The sequence below is a fragment of the Tachysurus vachellii genome, chromosome 23, assembly GCF_030014155.1.
Source record: "Tachysurus vachellii isolate PV-2020 chromosome 23, HZAU_Pvac_v1, whole genome shotgun sequence".
Classification (NCBI taxonomy): domain Eukaryota; kingdom Metazoa; phylum Chordata; class Actinopteri; order Siluriformes; family Bagridae; genus Tachysurus; species Tachysurus vachellii.
In genome coordinates this window covers 6,441,982-6,463,486 of record NC_083482.1, presented here as the reverse complement: position 1 = coordinate 6,463,486, position 21,505 = coordinate 6,441,982, and the positions used below count along the sequence as shown (strand labels likewise).

Below are 21,505 nucleotides of genomic sequence, written 5' to 3'. Positions count from 1 at the left end.
AAAGTTCAAAGTTATTTAACAAAGACTTGAAATTGTTGAAATTGTTGGTAGGATGTAAGGAGTCTCCAGTGTGAATGAGTAAGATTTCTGCCACTAGAAGTTTTTTTTTATTTGTGCACAATATCAGGGACAATTGTACATTAAAATGCTACAGTAATCTAGCATTCCCAAAGGCTGGTATGCTAGGGTGCCAATACTTTTGGAGGCGAGTGGAAATGAGCAATTCCCTTCGTTGTGCTGCGTTTTAAGATATCGTATGTCCATTTTGTGGTAGTTTTTTGGGGGAGGGGCTAAAGGTGAGGTCAAGTGACGTCATGTGAATACCCACGAGGAAGTTCCAGAGTGTCACCTTGAAGAAGCTGGCCGAGTTTGGTGTAGATAGCTTGAAAGTTTGCCGAGTTATAAACCTCTAAAATTTATAATGGGTGTCTATGGCAAAAAAAGGACACTTTGAGACCCGGTAACATGAGTACTGGAACTTTGATCGCTTAGAAAAGTAATAGCAACAAACTTCATATCTACGACATATCTGATTTTGGTGCATGTGGCACGAAAGCCGTAGGAGGAGTTACTTTTGATAAGTTTATGTCTAAGAAGAATAAGCAAAACAGAATGTTGGCTTCTATAACGTGAACATAACAAGACATTCACATGGACTTGTATCGAACACTAAAACTGATCTTTAAATAAAAAAAAAGTTCAAAGTTATTTAACAAAGACTTGAAATTGTTGGTAGGATGTAAGGAGTCTCCAGTGTGAATGAGTAAGATTTCTGCCACTAGAAGACTTTTTGTTATTTGTGCACAATATCAGGGTCAATTGTACATTAAAATGCTACAGTAATTTACGGCCGTGTAATACACAATCTACCCGCCGAGCACTTTGTTAGACACACCAGGTAGAAACATCTACTCGTTCATAGTTCTCTAACCAGCCAATAAGGTGGCAGCAAGGAAATGGAAAAAAAAAATAATTTATACGAGTCAGTAGCTTTGGGGAGTTTTCACATCAGCCATCAGAACATGGAGAAGTGTCTCGGTATCTCAGCGATCGTGATTATTGCATGATTCCTGGTGTCCAATCGGCTGGGTTGAATGTTTCTATACCTGCTGATCTCCTGGGATTTCCACACACTACAGTCTCTTGAGTTTACTCAGTCGTTGTGCAATAAAAAAAAAAAACCTCGGATAAAAATCTCAATAATTGTGTGAGCGGCTGTTCTGTGGACGGAGAAGTCTTTTCGATGAGACGGATCAGCGGAGAACGGCCAGACAGTTTCGATCCGATAAAGTCTATGGTAACTCAGACAACCACTCTGTACAAATGAGGTGAGCAGGAAAGGATCTCGGTGGAACCTCGAGGTGGACGAGTTACGACAGCAGACGAGCACATCGGGTTAAACTTCTGTCAGTTAAGAACAGAAAACTGAGCACACACTCACTAACACTAGTCAGGTGAAGACTAGACAAATGTAGTTTCAAATTCAAAATTTGTTGGTCACATACAGTTCACGATCGTACACAGTTACGGCGTGTAGTGACAGGCGTTGTACGAGTGTCCTACTGTAAAATAGCCAGTATTAGTGAAAAGAACAAAATGAAGGAATAAAGATAAGGCACGGGTGAATATAATATAATAGAATTTCAAAGCAAGTATATCAGAAAAGTATATTATAAAATATCATGTAAAAAATAGAATCAGAAACCGAGGCGGTGTCATCAAACATGTAGAGTTAGTGCGATGCAGTGATGTGCATGAGAACGGACCTTAAGGACACGGTATACGGACACGTGTAAATGTTAAAGTACAAACGTTGATGTTGGCTTGTCGGAGCAAGTATTTCCCAAAGGCCGGCGGCGAGTGGAAATGTTGAGCTGAAAAGGATCTCAGTGGAACCTTGAGGTGGACAGGTTACGACAGCAGACGAGCACATCAGCTTCCAGAAAACTGAACTGCACTGAACACACACTCACTAACACTAGTCAGGTGAAGACTAGAGAAATGTAGCCTGGTCTAAGGAAGCTGGATTTCAAATTTTGTTCATCACATACACGATCATACACAGTGAATATAATATAATATCAGAAAAGTGTGTTATAAAATATCGTGTAAAACTAGAAAATAGAATCAGAAACCGAGACGGTGTCATCAAACATGTAGAGTTAGTGCGATGCAGTGATGTGCATGAGACGGGCCCTTAAGGACACGGTATACGGACACGTGTAAATGTTAAAGTGCAGGATGGGCATGTAGTGCAATGTGCAATGGTCCGACTACGGGAGTGGTTGTTGTGCAGATTTGAGCAGTCCAGAAAGGGGTCCAGGCTTCAGGCTCTTGGTGTTCACCAGTTTAAGGGCCCGAATGGCCTGTGGGAAGAAGCTCATCCTCATTCTCTCTGTGTTCACCTTCAAGGTGCGGAATCACTTCCCTGAGAGCAACAGAAAAAAAAGAGTCCATTATTGTGTGTGTGCGTGCGTGCGAGCGTGTGTGTGTGCGTCTGCGTATATTTATATATATATATATATATATATATGAATATATATGAAAATAAGTTAATATATTTACTTACTCTTATCTTAATTGTTCTTTCCCACTGTAGCATGACAGGCTGCAATGTTTTATTAACTAAAAGATAAATAAAAAATAAAGGGTTTGGATAGTGAGTGAGTGAGTGAGTGTTTATCACTAATATAGTGTAAGTGATAACAGGAATGAACTTGGCTCACAGATGTTCCACAGGGTCAAGCGTAAAGATAAAGGGGTCGAAGTACGACACGCTGTTTTATAATCACTCGAAAAAAGTTGAAGTAGTTCTAATCTTTGACAAACTGCTGTTGTACAGTCAGGGTCATAAGTTTGCATATACTTTGCAGAATCTACAAATTGATAATAATTGAAATAAATTAAAAAAAGGGACAAAGGAATTTGGTTTATATTTAGTACTGTAACTAGAAATGATATAAAGGTATAAGCAGAGTTGGATTTCTGGATGCTTTAAATATAAACACAAAAGCATTCAGCTGTGTGTTTGTGCTCAGGTCGAGACGTGTCCTGGTCAGGAAAGGAATCCCAACCCTGAGCTGGACCACTGGACCTCAGAACCGAATCAGATGCTCTTACTTCTGTGCTCTGCGGTTTCTCTTTGCTAGGTTCATTGTAACGCTCAGATTGTTTATGTGATAGCAGTAAAGATGATGCATTTGTGAAGCACTCTGAAGTACGTGTGGTGTGACCTCGGTGCCTCTCGTTACTGCCCTGTATAAGTGCTCTATATAAGTGCTGTATACGTTCTTTCCTCTTTGGTAGCTGTTTCATCCTGATCATGGTCGAGGTGGATCTGGAGACCGGATGCCAGGACCACTGGGTGTATCGGTCAGGAATCCTGTTTCATTTTCATATGTCGTGCTGGGAAGTACCTAAGTGTATTCTCCCGAGGCATCTAGGCTAGGCATCACATTTACATTTACATCTGCTCACTAGGCTGAAGCTTTTATCCAAACGACTCACAGTTGAGACAGAAAACACAAGACAAGGCGGCTTTTGGTGCTACTTGGGCTTCACAACTCACAACCTTCTGATCAGCAGATTAACTCAGTCAGTTCTACTGATGTAGCGTTACCAGAGATTAGGCTGGAAAAAAGACTATCCAAAAATGGAGAAATGTCCACTGGAGTACATGAATATTTGATTTCTAAGCTTTGTGTGGTGAAACAAGTTTAAAAAAAAAACGTCATTCAAATAATCCAATTTTAGGAAATAATAAAAGGGAACGTTCTTGTTTTCACGTTTCATGCTGAAATGAAAAATGTACAAATGCAATCTACACTAAATGAGATTTCTTGCCATCTTTTTTTTATTTTTATTTTTTTTTATTAGTATTATTTGCTGCACAGTTTTACAGAAACGTGTTAGTTGGTGCCTTCTGGGTCCTGATTTTTTTGTTATCCAGCTCTGGTGAGGAATTAGTGGATTAGGAAACACTAGTGTAAAGATTTTTTTTTTTTTAGCCTTTTCTTGTGTAGCTTGCATTAAATTTTATTTACAGCTTTTCTGTGGGACATCTATTACTAGATTATCTGAGAGCCGTGTTAATCACTCCACTGTTGCGAGTCCTCGCACTTTTAAGCTACATTCCTTTTAGCTGATTAGCTCGGTCATCAAACCAGCACAGTACTGGGATTGGATTAGTAGGTTGTTTTTTTTCCCCCAAGCTCTAGAGCTGCTGTTACGAGACCAGAATGAACAGACTTGTAGAAATACGTTGTGTTGCTTCCTCGGTGGATTGGAAATGATGTCTAAAGAAACACTGAACACTGGGTGATTCACTTTGATGTCCGTACGGGAAAGGAGAATCAAAAGAAGTTGGTGGTTTATAATGCACTCCTGGGGCGAGCGTAAAGCTCCACGTTGTCTCACCACAGTATTTACTGACCATTACTTTTCATCTGTTTCCCCTGTGAGGGTTTTGCTGCATGCTGATACATGGCGCTGACCACACACACACTTTCAGGCTAAACAAGAAGCAGTTACCACTAAAGATCAGAAACGGGAAGCCGAGGAGAAGCGAGAGCATCAAAACTGTATGACCGTGGCATCATTAACACCATTAATAGAAGCGTTCTCTTTATTGCATCTAATGAGAGAATTTTACCTAAAGAGAACATGCTCCAAATTCATAGCTCCTGAAACCGACACTGTGTCTGAGGCTTGTGTGTGAAGTGTAATGTTCATTCATTCAGATGAGGAGATACTAGTGTAGGATACAGTGAGAAGTGTAGATCTGTATAAAAACTTAGATAGATACTTCATTGATAGATAGAAAGATACTTAATTGATAGATAGATAGATAGATCCTTTCTAGATAGATAGATAGATAGATAGATAGATAGATACTTCCATCCTAGATTGATGGATTGAATGATTGATAGATACTTCAGGGTTTCCCGCAGAAATTTTGTTAGTTAAGGCGGTAGGGTTGGGTGGGGGGGTGTGGTGGGGCTTCTTTGTGAGATAGACCACAGACTCTGTACTGCGTTTAACAATTATTAAAAACAGGCACATGCGACCTAGCTAGGAGGTGAAGAACTCAAACATCAAAATGACCAGCTAACTTACTTTAAATTTGTAAGAACTATAGACTAATACAATAACATGCTTAAATAAACCCAAAACATAAGTCCACTTACAGTTCTCACGGACACCTCCTAGCTAGGTTGCGCGTGCCCGCTCGCGGTGTAAAGCGCGTCCACGCTATTCTCCGAGATGCACTTGACGGCCTTTTGTGCAGCGAAATCTTTTTTATTTGGGCGACCTAGTTAAGGCGGTAGGGTTTCCCAGCTTAGGCGGGCCGCCCGAACTGCAAAGTGCTGCGGGAAACCCTGTACTTTCTTCTTTACTATAACCATAGATAGATACTTAGTTAGTTATTTAATTGTCGGACAGAAAATACATGTAATTATAAGGAACAGAGTGGCACCTGTAAAATGTTACTAGTGAAATTCCTCCAGGACGTAATGCCATCCAGATTGGGCTTTTCACTGATGTTATCACACACACATTTATTTAATTAAATGAATATCATCCCTTTATCTCTTTTTAGGGATTTCTAGAGAGTTCCAGAATTCTCCTGGAGTATTAGGTGGTTTTCACACAGGACAGTTTGCTGTGGTCTGATGATGAGTGTGTGATGGTCTGATGATGAGTGTGTTTGTTCCCGGCTGCTTTCAGACTCTTATTAACCTTATTTTGGTGCTAGTGTGTGAAGTAAGACTCCTTATCACAGCGTTCCTTTTATACTCAGTCTACACGTGTGTTGTGGAAAAACACACTTTCACAGGTTCCTTTACTTCCTGAACGAGTGCAGTGTTCATAAGACCCAACACCCCTTGTGTAGCAGGAGAGAAGATGGACCCTGATCGTTGGATCTGATGAGATTTTCTAAACATGATTTAAACACAGAAACTGAAGAAGGGAAAACATCGTCAATCGTCGGCTACATTACAACCTGATTAGTCTCAGATCAGACTCAAATACACACACAAGATCGGACCCTCACAAACAACTTCTTAGTAAAATCACACTGCTTTCACGTTACTACATTTTTATGTAAACCTGCTCTGGTTAATGGGAAAACCTCCTTAAAGGTTAAGACCGTTTTATTGCCTTCCTGAGCCTTTTTCTGCTAAATAAAAAAAGCATAAAAATTCTTTCTAACTCTGTTTTTTTTTTCTGATGTCATCTAATATATACACACATTATATTTGAATACAATCTATGTGGTTAGAAGACTTCCTCTACTACTACCACTACCTCTACTACCATACTACATATCTATAGACTTTGATCTTCTCTCTCACACACGCGTGTAACTTGAATGCGAAATAACGCCGTCGTTTTATTGCCGTTGATGTGCCGTCATTCAGCAGAACGGTTTTTAATCATGTGATCTTCCTCGACACAAGTTTTGGCTGCTCATGCATTACTGCGTTTTTCTTTCATTGTGCCATTTATAGGAAATATCAGTTTGTACACAGCACACGGTTGTAGGTCATTCTGACATAAATGGTGTTTCACATTAATGTGCAGAGCTAATGCAACTTTCCTGAGTTCTTTTATGAGCTTTAAAAGCCAGTTCTAACAGTATCGTACCCTCTAGAGCAGTTGTTGTGATGGGAAGGTAACCTTCTTTACCCTTTTAATAACTCATGAAAGATTTATGCTCATTTCTATCCCTAACAATCTTGACTTGCTCTGGAAAAGTCCAGCATTTGTCTAAGGACAGAGTTTCCTTGTAACAATTAAACAGCCGCCTCGGTGCGTTTCCAGAACGGTTGCAGCACATTGCACGTCTCAGCTGCCCTTAAACCACTTTAGAAGCTTCTAAATTCAGGAATTAAATGAATCCATTAAGTCTCAAATAACCACCGATTGTCAGATGTTGGTGTTTATATATTACTCCATTTTAAACAGGATTAAATGGACTTTAAAAAAAAAAATATTATTGACTTTTATCAGGGTTCGTGGTAGGTCAGTGGTTAAAGTGCAATGATGGTGACCAGAAGGTTTTCCCAGGAATTCAGCAGTTCAAACAGGCCGATTAATTTAAGCTTACAACAAGGGACTCTATTTGTATTGAAAGAGTCTGGTTCTTGTTGGAACATTTGTTGATCTTGTCTTATTCGTTGTATTTTTTTTGTTTTGCAGGTCTGGAGGCCCGTGGCTTTCTGTTCGGCCCGCTTTTGGCCCAGAGATTAGGAATCGGCTTCGTCTTGGTCAGGAAGAAAGGAAAACTTCCTGGTCCCACAGTGTCCGCATCGTACACTCTCGAGTACGGCACGGTGAGGACCGCTGCTCTGAGGCTACAGGGAACGTTATTCCTGCACGCGCGCACACAGACCTTTTTGTTTAGCTGGGTCTCTATGCCACGGCTCGGGTTTGATTCCCAGGCAGGAAGTTAACCCCGTCACCGAAGAGTTAACTTTCAGGCTTTGGTGCCAAGCCCGGATGAACCCTGGCGGGTTGCATTTAAAAGGGCGTACGGTGTTAAAACTGCTCCAAATCTAATTTGCGGACCATGTGATCCGCTGTGGTGACCCCCAACGGGGAGCAGCCAAAAGACCAGCAACTACGATAGACGGGATTTAAAATGAAGTATTAAAGAGCACTTTCAGCTTTAATTTGAGCAGATGTACATCCAGTGAACAGTGTAGGAATTACAGCTTGTAAACATATAGTTGTATTTATGTGTGTATTCATTTACATATGAAATGAAGACCACTGAGTGAATACAATGAGTTATAGGTTTATATAAAGATGTGATGCACTGGCAGTTCAGGACCATGGGAAAAATCTGTGGTAGATGAACTAGAATTTTTTTCCCCTGGTTAAAAAAACGTTTGTATCTCAGCTCCTGTATATTGTTGCAGACCGTCAGTGTACAAATATTTATGGACCTGACTGACAAGAGATGTGGCTGGGAAACGCAGGACCAAAAGCCACAGAAGAAGCTTTAATCACGGCAACAATAAGTACGATTCTGTCAATTGAAGCGGGGATAAATCACACCATGAGAACCTGTAGGAACCAGACAGAAACATTACATACTCAGATGAGCTCCAAGTGATGGGAAGATTCACCGAGAACGGCTGAAACCTGCAAACATCATATGGGATCTACCGATCCAGACAGTAATGCCAAAGGTTAAAATTGAGGTAATGCCATTAGTGAGAAGAGAAGAGCACTTGGAACCACAACGAAGAACATATATTGGGAAAAAAAAAAAGTTGCTTCAAGTTGCTCCATATTTGCATTTAAGTTCAACATCACTGGACGCAAACACATCTACTTGGTGTTGCTCATGACTCGGGAAGTCATCGGCTCTCTGGTCAGATAAACAACTCTGTTTCTCCATTCTAACTATTACTTATCACCTGATTATCAGCACCGAGACCTTAATAAAGCCATGACTGTCATGTTAAATGTCTGAGCTAGTTGGACCAGTGGATTATTATGGACTCTATAAGCATAAAGTGCATCTAATCTTTTGAGGAGGAAAATCTTTGTTGAACTTATTATTATTATTCATTCATTCATTCATTCATTCATCTTCTACCGCTTATCCGAACTACCTCGGGTCACTGGGAGCCTGTGCCTATCTCAGGTGTCATCGGGCATCAAGGCAGGATACACCCTGGACGGAGTGCCAACCCATCGCAGGGCACACACACACACACTCTCATTCACTCACACAATCACACACTAGGGACAATTTTCCAGAGATGCCAATCAACCTACCATGCATGTCTTTGGACCGGGGAGGAAACCGGAGTACCCGGAGGAAACCCCCGAGGCACGGGGAGAACATGCAAACTCCACACACACAAGGTGGAGGCGGGAATCGAACCCCGACCCTGGAGGTGTGAGGCGAACGTGCTAACCACTAAGCCACCGTGCCCCCCTATTATTATTATTATTATTATTATTATTATTATTATTATTATTATTAATAATAATAATAATAATAATAATAATAATAATAATAATACTTTGAACTGTGAAAAGATTCAAAGCCTATTGGAATTGAGCAGGTATATCGATGTGGATTCATCGTCATCTCTTGATTGTGTCTTGCAGGCTGAGGCGGAGATTCAGACCGACGCCGTGCAACCAGGACAGAACGTTCTCATCATCGACGACCTGCTGGCTACTGGAGGTGTGTAACAGTTAGTGAAATATCAATACGTTCTTTCGTAAAGAGACCCCAGGCTCGTCGATCAAACAAGGTTACATGCCATCGATACATTTTTTTTTTTTTTTTTTTGTACAGACGACGAAATAATTCATAGAACTAACCATCCTGTGCTTTTGTCAGGATCACTTCATGCAGCGTGTGAGCTGATGAAGAAACAGAAGGCTCATGTGCTCGGCTGCTTGGTGGTGATCGAGCTGAAGGACCTCGGCGGAGCACAAAGACTCCCCAGCCCCGTCTTTTCTTTGTTACAATGCTGAACCTACGTTCACATCTGTACCGAGACATACGACGCATTCCACGTTTACACCAAACTATGAATTCACATGCATCACACATGCATTGTTTTGACCTGCCAAGGGACTGCAGATGAAAAATAGCTCTTCAGCTAATTCTGGCACATTTACATTTTGAGTGTAAACAAAAAATGTTGATTGATGTGCATTGTCCCTTTCAAATAAATACATTTCTATAAAAAAAAAACAGATTCTTTTGAATCTCTATTAAGTCTCATTAATTTAAAGAATAATGGTAGAGGGTTTAAGCAATCATCAGATAATTGCAGCAAACAGGAGGATTCGCCAAGTGGGATGGGATCCAGCTATGCAGTTACTCTTTAAGACAATCTATCGTCAAGGCAACATATCTGAATAAGAAACAATTTGAGCATCATTCCGCTAGCTGGGATGTGAATAGTAAGTCATCTGCTGTAATCAATGCACGGATTCCGATTCTCTTCATATGTCTGCCGTTCATTCAGCTGGTTCACTGGAGCCTGTTTACAAATGTGCCATGATTACGTTTACAGTTTGTCGGTGATGAGATCATACGTTTGTTAGTTAGCGATCTCCATCTTTACTGATAGTCATTTCAAGACAGGATTTCTCTTAAAGGTAAAATCCACCCTGAACGTCTTCCATATCCGTCTCGTATCAACAAAAATTCAAAAATATCTAGAAACGATCTGGACTGACTTTTATTAAACCGGTAAAAATATTTAATACGTTAACAATAACAAGCAAACACTAGATTAACCATCAGCTGAGGATTTTGAGTGCAGCTTCGCAGTTAAATCGCAGACACACAGCGGTCCATCAAACACATTTCTTTTATCATAATCTATGCTTTATGTCTTGACTTTCTTCCTTTTATTTTAATTACTGACTAAAATATAAAAAAAGTGATCATTAAATGTTCTCAGAGGCATTTTAATCCCAGACCTAATGCACTAGCATGAGCTTGTGTTTCTGATCCAGACTCTAAAGCACTATTATATACAGTAAAAGCAACAAACACAATAAAATGAAGCAGTTTAAACTTTGTTATATACGGATCGTACGGACAAAAGTGTAAAAATCCATGCAAATTCATTCATAATGAAGTTTAGTGGCAAACGTTTACATAAGTTTAATCTCTCATACAAACTTTATTAACCTCTTAGCTCCTCATGCTACATTCTATATAGTGGTGGTTTCTATGGAAACTATTCTCACTGATACAGTAAAAATACTTGACGATATTGTGTCTGAAATGTCAGTTCATGAACGACGTTGAGTAACTTGTAAACAAACTATCGGGGTCCAGGTTTCCTTTAACGACAAGCAAGCGTGGAACGAAACAGAACATCGTGCACCTGAAGAACATGGACTTCTACAGAAAACGCTGTATAAGCGCAAATGGATGTTTGAGCAATTCAAATGATCGACTTTGTTACCGATTAAAAGACAAAGTTCAAAGTAGCTTGTTTATTGGTGAATTAAGCAGCTCAAAGACCCATCACATGACCTGCTGCTGTATAACGAACGTCACAGCTCATTGTGCGCCTCCATAATATAAGCCTAAAACACAGCCACCTTTACATCCGTGTTTCGTTTTCTAAAGGGAAAAAAAAAAAAAATATTCACACAACCTTCGGTATTTTCTCACAGACTAGTGTTTAGATAAAGTCGCACTGTATCCAGTCCAAAGATTAAAAATAGGAAGTCAAAATTCCTGAAACTATTGCACATCGTTCCAACAAGTCCGGCATCCGTGTCGTCTCAGTGTCTTTCCGCTTCTTTCATCTTCTGATTCAGTTTCTCCAAAACCAGGTTCACGTTTGTGTTTTTGTTCAGCTTGAGGTAGAAATCCTTTCTGACGGGATGCAACGTGAGCCATTCTGGAGCCAACTCCACCAGCAGACGAAGGTGTTTCTCCATTTCCCCTAAAGAAAAAAACACAAACGCGACGGCTTTTAGTTAAAAGCTTAATTCGGAAATGATTCAGTTGTTCAACACCTATTTTTCCATCTTTTCCTCTAGAATCTTTCATTTTAGAGATTCTAGTTGCTCCACCCGACGATAATCGTTATTACCATGGCAACCAGTAGTAGGACTTCATAGTACATTGACAATCACTCTGTGTGAATGCAGTTTAAGATAGAAGATCAGTACAAAAGTCTGCATCATAATAATAATAATAATAATAATAATAATAATAACAACAACTGATAAAGAGCAGCTTCTCACCTGCACTGAGAGAAGAGCGATAGCTAGCGATCATGCGATTACAGGCCAGCTCCATGATCAAAGCCGGCTTTTTCTCAGCAACGAAGACGTTTCTCAGAATCCTGGCCATCTCTGGCAGGCGCGTCATCATCCCCAGACGCGCCTCCTGTTCAGGATTCCTCGTCATAGCCACTTGCAGCTTTTGAGCCTCTTTAGCCCGGATCTGAGCAAGAAAGCAGAGGAAAGTTTACTTAACATGGAAATGGTACAACAGAGAGTCTAAGATGATGATAAAACTAAGTCATGGCAGCACGGAGCATGGAGTTGTAAATGCCTACCCTCTCTAGCAGAGACTGTGGGACTCCTTTGAGGGCGCTTGGAGTCTGGATGGGCGTCGAAGTTGGTTTCACCGGCGTCGCGCTCTCTTTTGAACAAGCTGCCTCTGCTGTTTTGAGTGCCATGTTAACTAAAGCCTTCTCCATCTGAAAGTCAGGACATTTAATAAGACACTTGATCTCTGAGCAGGAAAGACTAAAAATCCTTAGTGTTATTTACACATACACTTCTATTCGATTTTAATAATTATATCCCCTTAAACAAGTACAGCTGTAGAAAGGTGTACAGGTAACAAGGCATGAAATTGTAACCTAATGCTGTAACTTTTTCCAGTCTGCTGATAGTTCTGCTGCTTCCTGCATTTACCTTAGGGGTCATGAGGGAGCGAGCTCTGTCTAACACTTCCTGAGCCGTGGTGAGCTTCTCTGTCTGCGGAGGCTGAGGCAATTCGCTGGGCAGGATGTTGGGCACCTCGTCTACGTTGAATTTGGGATGCCAGCGGGTTAGTTTATCATCAGGGATAACTAAAGCGGGGTTTAACGACGCTAGGAAGATCTGCAGGACAGAACAGAGAGATCATTATACATTCAGGTTTTTGTGTGTATATTACCACACACACACACACACACACACACACACACACACACACACACACACACACACACACACACACACACACACACACACACACACACACACCTTGCCCATCAAGATCCCCAGTTTGTATCATATTTAGATAAATCTCCATTAATGACAGGGAGGGAAAAAAATTATCTTTCTATTTATGGACTTTTAATTTTTACACAGCTTCATTAAATTAGACGGAACTCTGTATAAAAACAACACTAACCTTATGGTGTCCCTTCACGATTTCGACCAGGTTCTGATTAAAAATGCTCCTCCTCTCCACCAGGCGAGTAGCAGACAGGATGGGCCGGGTGCCATTTGTTTCTGCAGTAAACCAAAAGCTCTCGAGTAAACAAAGGCTCACACACACCTTAAATAGATTTAAAAAAACAATCAATACGAGGTAGTCACCCTCTTCAATGACCGGCTCCAAGGTGAGCTGGAAGTTGGATTTCTTTACTGTTGCGTTGAAGGTCGGGATGTTTTTCTCCTGCCTTAAGATGTAAGCCGACGGATACACCGTCTTTATCTGCCCTATGTGAGACTCTTCAAAACGCCTGAAGAAAAGAAACAAGGAATTAAATTTTTTTTGGCTTGAGTTCTCAAATCTGACTTTTTTTTTTTAATAAACAGCGGTCATGATGGTACCTGGTGCCTGCAAAGGCAACTCAGAGGTTCATATTAATGTGACTTCTGTGTTGTGGAGAGGTTTTCTGCAAGGTTATGTTATGTTTAATTAATATTTATGGAAGGAGTCTCCAATGTCAGGAACTTACTGTTACAAAGCACTCACATTGGAGAGTCTTTAGGACTTGTGTGTTTAAACGTACTAAAAAGAAAGCCATTCTTACTTGTGCATCATCTCCTGGACTCCTTGTTTGACTTTGGCGAAGGTGACTGTTTCTGAGCGGTTGAACAGCATGCTGACGATGGTGTCCGTATTGCGGAACATTTCTGCTAAAACCTTGTATTTGAAGGGCAGGGTAAGGCCAGGGGGGACGTCCTGAGCTAGAGTGTAGTAGCGCTGATAAGCAGGAAGCTTCTCGCTGAAATGGGGAAAAGCACAAACGAGTTAAACTGAGTATTTATTTTCGTTTCAGTTTATTTGTGATAAAAACTGGAGAAGAGCAAGACAGGTTTAGTGGTTTAATAAAAGTCTGACCAACATCCGCTCATTAACATGGACAGTAGTACCACACAAACCCGGCGCATAATGTGATGACCGTAACGTTCCTGAACGTGCGATTGTAAATCTTACCCTTCAGTCACTTTGTGGTCTTGGGTCTGCTCCTCCGATCTTCTCTCCTCCTTGACCACTCTCTCCTCCTTCCTCTGCTGCGCTTTGACTGCGAGCTCCCTGGCGCTGACCAGTCGGGCTTTGAGCTCAGCAAGATCAGACACCGGTGCTGGGGTCGGCGAACTCGCCGTTTCAGCCTTTCTGTTCAGCTTCTGCAGGCGAGCCTTCAGCGAAGCCACGTCCTCTAGTGAGAACGTTTTCTGGAAGATGACAGAGACACAACGACTGATTAGGACAAAATACCGGACTGAAGAAAAACACTTGATGGTCACGGCAGATCCTCTGCAGCGTACCTTGTTCGTGGTAGGCTGCTTGGAGATACTCTCTTTGCTCACAGGTGAGTCTTTCGACCCACGTTCGGCTACACCGACCGAATCTTTACGGGTTGGCGAGCTCGCCGGTGCCTGCATGCAAACATCATAAGAGTGATTAGTGAAGGAGTGAGGTGTTCCATCATCTGCTCATTCACTCTGGCTCGCTTACTTTAATGTACTAATATGATGTTCTGGTTCAACATCACCAGTACTTAAATAGTACTGAATACTGAATTGTTTCTACGGCTCATAAAAAGTGCAAGAAATCAAATCGGAACTAAAACAAGATCTCTGTTTGAGACTCAAATAAATCACATCTGAACAACATGACAGCACATATGAGATTTTATTCACAGATGAATAAAATGTGAGTCACGTGGTGTAAAAGGGGTTTATATAGTTTTTTTAGTGGAGTTTTTTTAAATATCGCGATACTTCACCGTGTATACCGTGTAGTATCGCGAGATTTCAGCACTATGAATAAGAATTAGGGTTAAATTGAGTTTTTTTTTTTTTATAACTAAACGTAGTAGCATAAGAGTCAAATATAAACCTGCTCAAACTTGAGGGTGTGAAACGAGATGCTTGTAATTGCTACACAACCGAGATTAAAGTTCAGTACGGTACACAAACAACAGTTAGCATTAGCATTAGCATTAGCGTTAGATGTAAACATTGAGCTTTAAAAGCTACCTGTTGGGTTTCCTCATGTTTGGAGAGAACGAGCTTCTTTCTCGCGGTCCTTTTCACAGCCTCCGCGCTCTTAGTCGTGTTTAAATCCTTCCCAGTGATCCGTAGTCGTTTTTTAGCCGTGCTGTGCTGCTCAGTGGCGGAAGCGAACACAGCCGAGCAGATATCAAACCCGGCCTCAGATGAAGTCCTCTTCGGTGTTCGGGGACTCTCAGGCGGACCGGGTTTATCTGGGCTCCGAGGCCCGGTCCTGCTCTCCACATGATCAGGAGCAGATACAGCCTCATCGATCACCCTGAGAAATTCCTCCTCTACAGATCTGAGCTGTTCTCTTTCCTCCTCTACAGATCTGAGCTGTTCTCTTTCCTCCTGGACAGATCTGAGCTGTTCTCTTTCCTCCTGGACAGATCTGAGCTGTTCTCTTTCCTCCTCTACAGATCTGAGCTGTTCTCTTTTCTCCTGGACAGATCTGAGCTGTTCTCTTTCCTCCTGGACAGATCTGAGCTGTTCTCTTTCCTCCTCTACAGATCTGAGCTGTTCTCTTTCCTCCTCTACAGATCTGAGCTGTTCTCTTTCCTCCTCTACAGATCTGAGCTGTTCTCTTTCCTCCTCTACAGATCTGAGCTGTTCTCTTTCCTCCTCTACAGATCTGAGCTGTTCTCTTTCCTCCTCTACAGATCTGAGCTGTTCTCTTTCCTCCTCTACAGATCTGAGGTGTTTTTTTGCAGAGCTTCTGCTCCCCTGAGCTCTTCTTATAGACACCACTCTGTCCTCGCTCGGTTTTTGAGATTTAGACCGCAGGGATCGGTCAACGCCTGCTCTCTTAGACTGTGCGAAATAATCAGTGACTCGGCCTTGAGCCATGCTTACAAAACAAACCAAAATTGATTTAACCGCCGACAACCTGAGACGCTGAACAATCGTCTCTCTCCCCCGCGCGCTTCCTCTATAAACTTTCCCGCGAAATGGTACCACGTGACCTTTGTAGGCGGACCGATATGGAGTTTCCGTGCATCAAGCACTCCGATTGGTTATCTCAGTGATCAAACAAAGTGTACGTGTACGTGATTGGACATGAGCTCAACGTAGAAAAGTAAATAACAAATGGCTTCCTGCTGTAAAACCCACTATATACTCTATGTAGTGCGCTTATATAAATAGGGAGTATATCTACAATAGATTTTAAATAACTTGATTACGCTTGTTGAAAAATTGCAACCTCACTCCTGAACTAATGTACACCTGTACACCTGAACTAATGTACACCTGAACTAATGTACACCTGAACTAAAGTACACCTGTACACCTGAACTAATGTACACCTGTACTAAAGTACACCTGAACTAATGTACACCTGAACTAAAGTACACCTGTACACCTGAACTAATGTACACCTGAACTAAAGTACACCTGTACACCTGAACTAATGTACAACTGTACTAAAGTACACCTGAACTAATGTACACCTGAACTAAAGTACACCTGAACTAATGTACACCTGAACTAAAGTACACCTGTACACCTGAACTAATGTACAACTGTACTAAAGTACACCTGAACTAATGTACACCTGAACTAAAGTACACCTGAACTAATGTACACCTGTACTAAAGTACACCTGTACACCTGAACTAATGTACACCTGAACTAATGTACACCTGTACACCTGAACTAATGTACACCTATACACCTGAACTCCTGTACACCTGAACTAATGTACTCCTGTACACCTGAACTCCTGTACACCTGTACACCTGAACTCCTGTACTCCTGTACACCCGAACCTGTACACCTGAATTAATGTACAACTGTACACCTGAATTAATGTACACCTGTACTTCTGTACACCTCTAGATTTATCCAATGATCTAATCAATCTAATGTTGTAGCAGCAATGCATAAGATCATAGGATACAGGTCAAGAGCTTCAGTCAGTGTTCACATTAAACATCAGAATAGGGAATAAGTGTGATCTCTGTCTCATGGTTGTTTTGAACATGTCAGAAACCATTGATCATTGTTAATCTCATCATTGTTAATGTGTTTCAGCCTGCAGTTCCTTAGCTCACAGGATTTTTCTTTTCTTCTCATAACATTCTGTATAAACCCCAGGAGATCAGCAGTTTCTGAAAAAACTTACACAAAACCTGCTGGCACTAACAACCACCCCACTACTAAAGTCAGTGAGATAACAGTTTTCCAATTTCTGATGTTTAACATGAACATTAGCTGAAACTCTTGACCTGTATCTGTATACTTTTATGCAGTGAGATTCCGCCACCTTGTATGTTTCACCACCAGAGGGCGCCACTACACTGGAATAAACAAACTTTTTATAGGAATGCATTTCATAATTCTGTAACAGTTTTAAATACATTTTAACCACAAACTCATTAAATAGCATTTCTGTTACAAGATATTTGTTTAAGGTTAATATTAAGGCTTCTATTTTTTTCTATACAACTAATGTTAAGAAATAACACTGGCCCTAGTAGACATACTGTGTAATGTCTATGGTTTTGGAACGTAGCCATGGTGACGGAGGTTATGACTCACTGATTCGATTCGTTGAAACGAATTTGATTCGTTTGCTTTGCCATTAAAAAAAAAAAAAAGCTAATATTATATTATAGCTCACATTTTCGACACCTGGACATTCACATTACAGTCAATGTACCGACATAATAACGAGATATTTATTGTCGAAGCAAAACCTTTACTATAAACATAAACATTATGAATATTATACTTTCTAGAAAGTAAATAAATGACCTGAAGTTAGTAAGTTTTGTTAGACAGCGCGAGTCGATTCACACGATCGATTCATATAAAGGAGTCGTTCGAAATGAAATGATTCGCTCGCTCGCTCCACGTTTTTCAGTGCTGAGTTTACTCACCGCTCCAGTGGGACTAACTTAAAAAGTAAGTTACAGGAAACTGTACACTTCTCCTGGGGAAACTTTTTATCTGACAAAACCTTTTTTTTTTTTTTTTTTTAGAAAGAAAGCTGGAGAAAGTTTGAAGGACTCGCGCTGGTTACTAAATTATTCACACACACACACACACACACACACACACACACACACACCTAAAGGAAAGTGACTTGAGACCTTCGCCTGTTTTTCACTGACCTCCATTTTTTTTTGGATTATTTTTTTGGACTTTTTGTTTGGAGACATTGTTTCCACGCCTTATGGACGTCTGACAGGTGGAGGTCTTAACACAGCTGAAGGAAAAGCAGGATGTAAGCTGGAGAGCAGGCTGGATATGGGATGTGAACATGTCAGTATGAGAACTGAGTTGGGTTCCTGTCTGTGTCCCAGTTGGAGGAGTGTATTCCTCTGTAGGCTCTGATGGAGCTGCAGGCACTCTGTGGCCTTCTCTACTGCTTTCTGCTGCCCATTTCACTGCTGGCAGGTAAAGTGACATGTCTTCAACTTCAACTCATCATCTATATCAGATTCGTTTGCATCGTTTAATAGCAGCAGCTTGGTGGTGATGATGATGATGATGATGATGATGATGATGATGTGCACATGACCAGGTTTAGTAGAATCACAGGTAGTCAATGTGATGACCTAACGTGATGCCTACAGTAAGGTTGTGAGTTCGATTCCCACGTCCACCAGGCTGCTACCTGATGGGCCCTTGAGCAAGGCCCTTAAATGCTCAGTTGTATAAAATGAGATATAAAGTTGCTCTGAATAAGGGTGTCTGCCAAATGCTGGAAATGTAAATGTACTCAGGTAAAGCTTTAAACACACGTGAAGTGCACACACATGGGTGCGTTTGTGGCTCTGAATTGACACTGCAGCAGCAATGATGATAGTCATGAAGAATAGAGTCCCTCAGAAATCCCCGGTTCCTTTAATAAAAAGAAGAAGAAAAGATGCCATATGTGTATATTTTATTTCCCGTCATCAGTTTAAAAAAAGTATAAAAGTGTATTTATTAGTACTTATTTCCAGAGCAGTATGGAAGTACAAAATATGTATGTGCATGTATACACACACTTCAAATATTCCCTTATTTTCAGCACAAGTGAGTTGGCTTAGGCTGAGATCCCTGTCAAGCTAAAGTGTAAATAAAGTGCCGTAAACGTGGCCGGTGCGGACCACTAATTCTTCTGAAATTAGTTTTCTAGCTGAATGACGTCGTGTAAAGCGTCAAAGTAAAAGTAACACGTAAGCCACACCTTTAAAATGAAGTATTTCACTCACACAGATGGAATAAATTGATTCTTTATGTTCATGGGAGTTCGTACATTCTTGTCTTACAAAGAAGGCTTTTTTTGACATTCATGGCTCTTGATTGACAAACTCGCAGCTCATCTATATATAATTTATTGATCGGAACGTAAATGATTATATATATATTTATATTTATTCATTCATTCATCTTCTACCGCTTTATCCAAACTACCTCGGGTCACGGGGAGCCTGTGCCTATCTCAGGTGTCATCGGGCATCAAGGCAGGATACACCCTGGACGGAGTGCCAACCCATCGCAGGGCACACACACACTCTCATTCACTCACGCACTCACACACTACGGACAATTTTCCAGAGATGCCAATCAACCTACCATGCATGTCTTTGGACCGGGGGAGGAAACCGGAGTACCCGGAGGAAACCCCCGAGGCACGGGGAGAACATGCAAACTCCACACACACAAGGCGGAGGCGAGAATCGAACCCCCAACCCTGGAGGTGTGAGGCGAACGTGCTAACCACTAAGCCACCGTGCCCCTCTATTTATATTTAAAATCAGAATAAAATATGTAGTGGTTAAAAGGCCATGTATTGTGTTGAGATTGAACAGATGATTAAGCAGCTCTACCCGTAATTGAGTTTGATTAATGATCTAACGCTTCTAATCTAATCTAACGCTTAATGATCCAACACTTAATGAATGACCGTGATTAGATCAGATTAATGATTAGATTAATGATTAGAAACAAGTGCCTTGCTAAAATAGAAGTAAAGTCAATGCAATGTAAAGTCAGTTATTTTCACACACGATGCTAACGATGGAGTTTATTTAGGAAGTTTCACCTTGGTGCAGGTAACTGTGTCATCGTGAGTCTCGAACACTGTGGTGTGTGTGTGTGTGTGTGTGTCTATGTGTAGTCTGAACAAACACCAAAGCTCTTCAAATGCATCATGAGCAGTTTTTCTTCAGGAAGGTTTTTAATCCCTGATGTCAGTCTTTGTCTTCTGTATAGTTCACTCGCCTTATCAGCACCTCATCACCGTATTACAGGTGAGGTGACGTACACGGCTTTGTACGAGCCAGGATCAGCTTCAGGATGTCCGAGAGCCGTGGATCTTAAAGCAAGGTCTCCTCTTGAATACGTCTGAGTTAGTCATAGATTTGATTTTGTTCGTGTTATACAGCGAATTGTCCGGATTCTCGATTTATACGGGTTTAAAGTCATGCAATTGACGTTAATGTACTAAAGCTTTAAAAAATCGTTACCGTCTTTGAATGACAACTCAGAAAAGTGCAGACTATATATATGTATATGATAGGAACTGTGTTAAGCCATCGGCATAAGATGTTGATCTTATGTGTAAGGGTTTAGTGAATTAAAAAAAATAGATATAGATATCTATAATAAATCCAATTTGTTTGAAGATCTCCTGTTAAAACACATCATTCTTGAGTCTTTGTACGTGACACTCTGCTCTGTCGTCTCTCTCATTGTATGAGTTTGATCTCATCAGGTATTTTCCAGCGATTAGTCGGTTCGTTGTGTATCGTGATCTTCCTGAACGTTTCAGTCTGAAGCTCCTCCAGCGCCGCCGCTGCTGGAACTTTCTGTCCGGCACATGCAAGCGTTTTACATTTGGATTGGTGTAGAAGAGAAAACGGTTTGTTTAAAAGCTTTACAGAGTTCAGCCCGGGAGCTCGTACAGTTTAGGCCCAACACTCACATTTTCCACATTCTAGTCCAGTTTTTCTCTTTTTAACCAACATTTTTGTCTCTGGGTAAAAGGCCCACTTTAAGCAGCATGCAATAGCAAGCAGAATACTTAGGGGCTAGTTTCTTTTTCTTTTCTTTCTTTCTCTCTTTTTTTTTTAATTTTTAATTTTTTTTTTTTTAAGAAAACCTGCCCTGCTAGTTTCTCGCTCTGCTAAAACACACAGCAACACCGACACGTTAACAAGTGAAAATATCTCTAGATTTCTAAGAGTTAACCAAGCTAAAGATTCGATCCTTTTTCTAGACGTTTCTACTTATTTCAAACCTGTTGAAACTTGTTTTGAGAAATAAATGCTTAGAATGAGCAAAGTGATCTCTCATTACAACCACACTGACTATATCAAGCCTGAAATGAGTAGAAATGACCAGATACTGGTTAATAATCTTGCTTTTGTTCTGGCATGTTAGCAGTGCAGGGAGTGTGCTCAGGATTAGTCATTTCCTCTTCTTGTTTTTCACAGTTATTCGGTGGTCCAGATTTATCTTTTTTGTTTAGTTTTTATTTAATAACCACATGCCAGGC

At 40.9% G+C, this 21,505-nt stretch overlaps 3 protein-coding genes across 3 annotated transcripts in view; 2 read left to right on the top strand and 1 right to left on the bottom strand.

Annotated features, from left to right (window-relative positions):
- The window catches only part of aprt (adenine phosphoribosyltransferase), a 10,497-nt gene extending 767 nt beyond the window's left edge, over window positions 1–9,730 (top strand). Inside the window, exons 3-5 of the mRNA XM_060858965.1 lie at window positions 7,204–7,337; window positions 9,133–9,211; window positions 9,371–9,730. Coding sequence (XP_060714948.1) covers window positions 7,204–7,337; window positions 9,133–9,211; window positions 9,371–9,507 — 350 coding nt within the window. The 3' untranslated portion in view covers window positions 9,508–9,730. The remainder of the gene's footprint in view (window positions 1–7,203; window positions 7,338–9,132; window positions 9,212–9,370) is intronic.
- A 1,240-nt stretch (window positions 9,731–10,970) lies between these two features.
- cdt1 (chromatin licensing and DNA replication factor 1) lies at window positions 10,971–16,054 on the bottom strand. The gene is made up of 10 exons (XM_060858950.1): window positions 15,001–16,054; window positions 14,287–14,397; window positions 13,955–14,193; window positions 13,548–13,742; window positions 13,108–13,253; window positions 12,920–13,020; window positions 12,436–12,624; window positions 12,072–12,215; window positions 11,755–11,956; window positions 10,971–11,450 (listed from the first exon to the last, which is right to left on the bottom strand). Exons 1-10 carry the CDS (start codon window positions 15,859–15,861, stop codon window positions 11,287–11,289), a joined length of 2,352 nt encoding a protein of 783 aa, XP_060714933.1. The 5' UTR covers window positions 15,862–16,054; the 3' UTR covers window positions 10,971–11,286.
- A 1,812-nt stretch (window positions 16,055–17,866) lies between these two features.
- piezo1 (piezo-type mechanosensitive ion channel component 1) overlaps window positions 17,867–21,505 on the top strand; it is a 96,218-nt gene continuing 92,579 nt past the window's right edge. The window contains exon 1 of the mRNA XM_060858946.1: window positions 17,867–18,414. Coding sequence (XP_060714929.1) covers window positions 18,351–18,414 — 64 coding nt within the window. The 5' untranslated portion in view covers window positions 17,867–18,350. The remainder of the gene's footprint in view (window positions 18,415–21,505) is intronic.